At 38.4% G+C, this 6,079-nt stretch overlaps 1 protein-coding gene across 2 annotated transcripts in view; it reads right to left on the bottom strand.

Annotated features, from left to right (window-relative positions):
- Positions 1-2,204: 2,204 nt before the first annotated feature.
- NELL1 (neural EGFL like 1) overlaps positions 2,205-6,079 on the bottom strand; it is a 297,295-nt gene continuing 293,420 nt past the window's right edge. For both annotated transcript variants that reach the window (XM_066320542.1, XM_066320543.1), the window contains 2 exons: positions 5,347-5,571; positions 2,205-4,116 (listed from right to left, as the gene is read on the bottom strand). In XM_066320542.1, coding sequence (XP_066176639.1) covers positions 4,066-4,116; positions 5,347-5,571 — 276 coding nt within the window. In that variant the 3' untranslated portion in view covers positions 2,205-4,065. The remainder of the gene's footprint in view (positions 4,117-5,346; positions 5,572-6,079) is intronic.

Here is a 6,079-nt window from a genome sequence, read left to right as displayed (position 1 = left end):
TTATTTAATTTATACTACCATGAATCTTCCTTACACCAATTTAAATTTCAATGAGCTCCAAAGATGTACCTTGAGAAGAAGAGGAGCTTGTTGGCAGGAATATTTTTCCACTGGCAGAATATGTTCCTCAAACAATTATGTCTTATCACAACACTCACTTAAAATTTTACATCAAACTGTATCATGGGGCCCTTTTAAAATCCCCTCATTAATGATGATTATGTAAGTACCATTAGATGTGAGACATTCCCACATTGCTCGTAGGAGTTATGATTTAATTCTGCTAAAATCTACTCTACCATTTGTGTAATCACTCCTGACATTTTACCTTTTGTTTTGTAGAACGCTATTGTCTGTCACAGAAAAAAAAAAAAAAAAAGAAAAACAAAAGAAAAAAAAATGTTTCGGTTGTCATTGCAATCTGATTGAAAAGATGTAATTAATTAAATCTTGTACATAGTTATACCTGAAAACTCACTGACAGCTCTTGGGGGAAGATATATTACTGGAAGACAGTTGTTATTTAGGTCTCTGAGGCAGCACAAAGGCACTAATAAATCCCACACACATTCCTGTGAGTTAGGCCAGTATTATTCAGCATTTGTGGGGAATAATTCAACTTTGGCCTTTCACAGTGACCAGCACAGCTCAGAGTGGTCCAGGGCTCCAGGGACCACTACAAAGGAATATTTGCACTTGCTTTAACTCAGCAGATGAATTTGCAAACACAGAGGCTGACGTTGTTGTATACCACAACGACACAGACTCTGACTTCAGAAGGCTGAAATTACTCTTTTATTTTTGAGATGTGTCTTCTTTATATACTTTTTGACCAATTTGATTGGTGACAAGAAGACAAACTTCTTCAATCACATTGGTCAGACCAGAGGGACATAAACAAATCCCTCCCAGGAAAAGGAATGAAAAACATAAGCACAGTTTACAAAAACATCTCTTGTTTACAGAAAATTCCTTGGGAAAAGAATTTCAGAAAACCAAAACATCTCAGACATGGAACCAGGGCTACAAGAGGCAGAGCTGGGAACTCACTGTCCTCACAAGACATGACACCAGGTCCTGGTTTAGAGAACCCAGGCTGAAGTTTTTACCAAAAGGCGGAGAGCAAAAACATTTTACAAGTGCTGGACTTTTCATTTTCTGTTTGTCACTCATTCACTTCTCTTTGTCATCAGAAGGGTTACAGAGAAAATATTTTTCCACAGGATGAATAAATGGAAACAACTACAAAATTCCAACTGTCTACAGCCAGAGCTTTGACCAAGTCTCTTAACTAGCAGCAAGTTTCCTTTCACAGATGTTAGTGGTAGTCCTCCTCAAGTTAATACTACACTACAGGTATACACTATATATATAACAAATATACATTCTCCTCAGAGGAGACAGTGTCCATCTCACCAACAAAGAGGAAAATTTTCTTAAATTACTGTAAAAAACCCATTGTTTTTTACCAGCATTTTTATTTTAGCGCCTGTATCTTTATAGGGAATAGGGAATTTCATCAAGGAAGAAGTTTTGAAAGTTCTTACTTACCTTGGTCACCTAGGACACAGGGAATCAAGTTTTCCTCCATAATGTGCTCTTTGAGCTGAGGCTTCTGAGTACTCTGAAGGTACGTGTGATGTGACTAGTGATCAAATTCCTTCATGAGGAAAAGTTCATCACAGTCAGGAAAACTGCTTAAAATGCAACATAAACAGGTCTGTGTCAATATTTTGACTTTGTGCAAACAATTCAAGCTGCATCACTCTGGAGAAAATGACAAGTAATGCTGTATTAAAATGCTCTGAAAGGGTTTTACTGAATTAATTTGCATTTGAGCACTGGAATAAAATTGGTCTGTAGTGGAGAATTGTGAACTTCTGTGGTCCTGTTAAATATGATCCTAACAAGGTCTGGAGCTTCCAGAAGGCATCCAGGGAAAGGGGTTCTCTGCTACAAGGTAAAAGGGAATGATTTTCAGAGCCTGCACTGTCTTTAATCCATTTACAGGACTTTAGAAATCCAGTATGACAGACTGGAATATATGATTCAGCCTGAGTATAAATGACATATTTCTTACCACTCTGATGCTACACCTCTGGGCAAACACTTTTTCTCCTTTTTTGCAACATCATGAGTTCAAGCTGGAAAGGACATTGATCACTATTTTAGAACCCTGCTAATAAAACTAAGGGAAAGCAATCTGTACATAGGAGTTTATTTAGATGCCCACAAATTTTAAATCATTCCCCTTCATATCTCAGCCCACTGGGTATCTTATCCAACTGAATTACCATTGGGTTTTACAATGTGATATACAAAATGAGCTGACATTATGATTTACAAACATCCTTTGAGTATCATATAAAACACAACTCTTTCCCTTATTATACAATCATCAGGGCAATGCAAATAGAATCAATACATTATTAGGTGAAAATGATGGGGCATTTTAAGAAAATAAATTTAACTTTACCACACAAAGCTGTTAACTAAAACAAAACCCGTTTAAAAAATTGGAATAAAGTTATCTGAGTGACTGAAAGTAATTTTATATTCTTTGCCACTGTCCCCTTATAATAGTACTTCATTTAAAAGACAACTAATATTTTCACTGTATAGTCACACTTCTTTCTTATTAATCAGTTCCACATTTTCTGCATGAAACTATGAAGAACTCACAAATGAAGACTTTCCAAACTGTAGCCACTATACTTATTTCTGCAATCTTTTCCATATATTCAGTGTATTTAATTAAATAAAGAAAAAGAAAAAACAAAAACACTACACAAATGAGCATAACAAAACACAACAGCACATTAAAAATGGGACATTTAAGCTGTAGATGCATCGCCATAGAAATATATTCTTGTTCTAATGCCACAAACTTTCTAGCCTCATGAAAAAATTACACATTAGCTGAGGAGAATCTAAGCTCTAACCTCCATATAGGGCCAAGAGTCTTGATTTAAATTCCTGTCTAAACTTAGGTCCTCAACAACACAGTAAATTTAAGTATTTTTGAATGTCATAAAATATGGAAAGATAAAATCTGTTTCTGAGCTGTTGGTAATGGAAGTTACCAAGCATTAAGGTCTCCTGTCCTGCACGAGGCTGGAACAGGTGCCTCTGCACTTCGTCACTATGGCAGCAGTAACTGAGGATGACAGACATCATTATTACTGTAAACACAAAAGAGGAAAAATTCTGAACTTATCAATGATGTTACAAATGCAAGCAAATTCTAACCTACTCAAACTATATCATCTTAAGGGTCTCTGACTGTTTTAGCACTGTATAATCCAGAGGAATTATACTCAACAGAATACTGATAATGACTGGTGATTCTTTCTTGAATATGCGTTGAACTGGCAGTGGGATGTGGTTTTAGTTCCATTTCTCACTATAGAATTCTTGTTGCTGCTCTGCAAGTTTGAAGAAGAAAGTGCTTATTCTGCCATTTCATTCAGTTCATGGCATATAATTTTATAGTTTAAGACAGACTTATTTTGATTACTTTCATTCTGTCCATACCTTTGAATGCTTTAAAATGTTGGACAGCTGCGAAATATAAGTACTATGCAATCTGACTGTACATACATACATATTTTCATAAATACATCTAACAGGGACCTTGGAACCAAGTATGTGATATCATGGGACAAAATCACGACAGGCTGTCTTATCTGTAAAATCTAGGTTCAAAGTAAGAAGAGCTGAATCCTATCAATGTTGTCAATACACAAATTAAAACAAAAAATACAGCATTAGTTTACCCATGAAATAATTAAAACATATTTGCAAATTCCTTGACAGGAAAGGTGTGTAATTTACAACACTGAAAACTTGTAGCAACCATTGATTTCTATGCGCTGTACTGGAAGTCGCCTGGACAAGGCTAGCAAGGATGAGCAGAGTGACAGGTCCCAAAGGCAACTCCCAAACATCTTCCTCGTTTGGAGACTTTGGTAATTGTCTGTTGTACAAAATGCCAATGCACACAGCCTCCTCTCAGGCGTCAGCTCCAGCAGTTCTCCTCTCTCAGCACAGTCCAGCCTGACCAGGTCAGTTATTGTTGAGACACTCTAAATCCACCGAGCAGCAGACGTTCCCATTCTGCACGGACAGACAAGCAGAACAGGTCACAGGGAGCTGCAAAGGGCTGCTGGCACGCAGAGATGGGTACAGCCCTGACACATCTACCACTTTAAAACGCCCCCAGCACTCAGGGTGTTGACCTTGGTCCCAGCAGTGGCTCTTTGAGGAGGCCAACTTTGCCAAACAGCCCTGAATTGGCCTGAACTACCACAGGAACTCGAAACCCGGATGTGAACCCCATATTAAAATAGAGCAACAGGTGACTCGATTTTTCTCTCATGCAAGAAAGTTAATGGAGAGAATTATGATGTGATCCACACAGGGAAGCTTTCTGCTTGTCTGAAATTAGCAGACAGTTCAGGTTCTTGGCTCAGGGCAGATATGGAGGAGATGGGGGCAACATAAACACCATGCAGGTTTGGAACTTATTCCACTGTTAAGTATCTTCTTCCAACATACAGTCATTTATAAAGCTATCTTATGTAATAAAAAAGTACAGCAACTACTAAAAGCCCAAAAGAGCATTTTGGTTTTACTTTTCTTTTTAAAATCTTTCAAAAAATATACAGGAAAGAAACCTTAAAAGAATGGAAGAAAAGCTACCTTCAATAATTCAAAGCCCTGGGGCAATAGCTTTGTCTCCCAGAGTGAACAGAAGAACATTTTATATAACCCAAAACAACATTTTCATAATTCTGATATTAGCACAGTGGGGTCACTGGCGCAGAAAGCAAGGGAAATAGACTGCACTCCTGCATGAGAGCCATTGGATTAATTACATCTTGATGAGACCAGGGAACAGAAACTGTGACATTCCCTTCCCATCACTATTGTGGGAGTGCCTTGATCTCAGAGCTGCAATGCCTTTTCACTTGTGTACTTGCTGGTGAAACTTTTATATCAGTGTTTTGGCCTCAGCTTACCAGTTCTATAATACACATTTTCATGAACATCCAAACTAGGTAATTATTGAAATGTTACCCTTGACTCATACTGAAAATGCCTGAAAGGCACTTCAAGAGAATGTCTGAAAGCTGCACTAGGATATTAACATATCTGTGCTCGACATTTTTCAACAAGGAGAGAATTGTTTCGCTTATACTCTGTCAGACAGAAAACACATGGGTTTTCTGTAGGCTCTCAGGTCCCATTTACCTCCCCAAGATCTTAATGTGAGCCTGCAGGGGTAGAAAAGGACCCTGATTTTATCAGGCACATACCATGACCTCTCCACCTGGCACATCATACCTTGCATTTGCAGGTTGTACAAGGAGATCCCACCATTGTCCATACAGCACCACTGAGCCTCGTGATTCCATAGCCATCTGGACAGGTCTTCCTGATGTCATAGGTGATGTTGTCAGCCAGACAGGGGTCACTGACACAGTGAGGACAGCACTCTCCTTCTGAGATGGCTGTGTACTCGCAGTTCAGGGTTGGGCACTGAAGAGGCCAACAATCCACCTCTCCTTCCTATAAATATTGAAGCAAACGTCACTGAACTTGCCGTTTATGAACCAACAAGAAACTCTGCACCCTTTTGAATGGAAAAATATTGTTATGCCAAAAATTGCAATAAACTGAAAGGTTCAGACCAACCATGGTTCATTCTGCCAACCAAACCAGTGCAGTTTGGTTGATCACACAAATACACATTTGATTACTGGGGGTGAAGATTCCCAAATGTAGCAGATTATAATTTGGTTGATTCCTGACTAAACAACAACACTGTCATCATTATCACAGGAGAACTTGAGTCCTTCAGGGTTTTTGAAGGCAGGGTTAAATACTGGGTACTAATATTTTCCACAAACTATAATTTTCGCTGTGATTGCCATGCAGACTTATGCACTCTTTCTTCTCCTGGTCACATAAACATCTCTGCAGGATCACAGCAAGCATTTAAACAGAAAATTAACACTGCAGATAGATGTATGTTAGTACATTGGAGAAGCACTGAACATCAATCTAAGTAGCAACT

This window comes from Sylvia atricapilla, chromosome 6 (assembly GCF_009819655.1).
Source record: "Sylvia atricapilla isolate bSylAtr1 chromosome 6, bSylAtr1.pri, whole genome shotgun sequence".
Classification (NCBI taxonomy): Eukaryota; Metazoa; Chordata; class Aves; order Passeriformes; family Sylviidae; genus Sylvia; species Sylvia atricapilla.
This window is presented reverse-complemented; position numbering and strand designations above follow the sequence as displayed.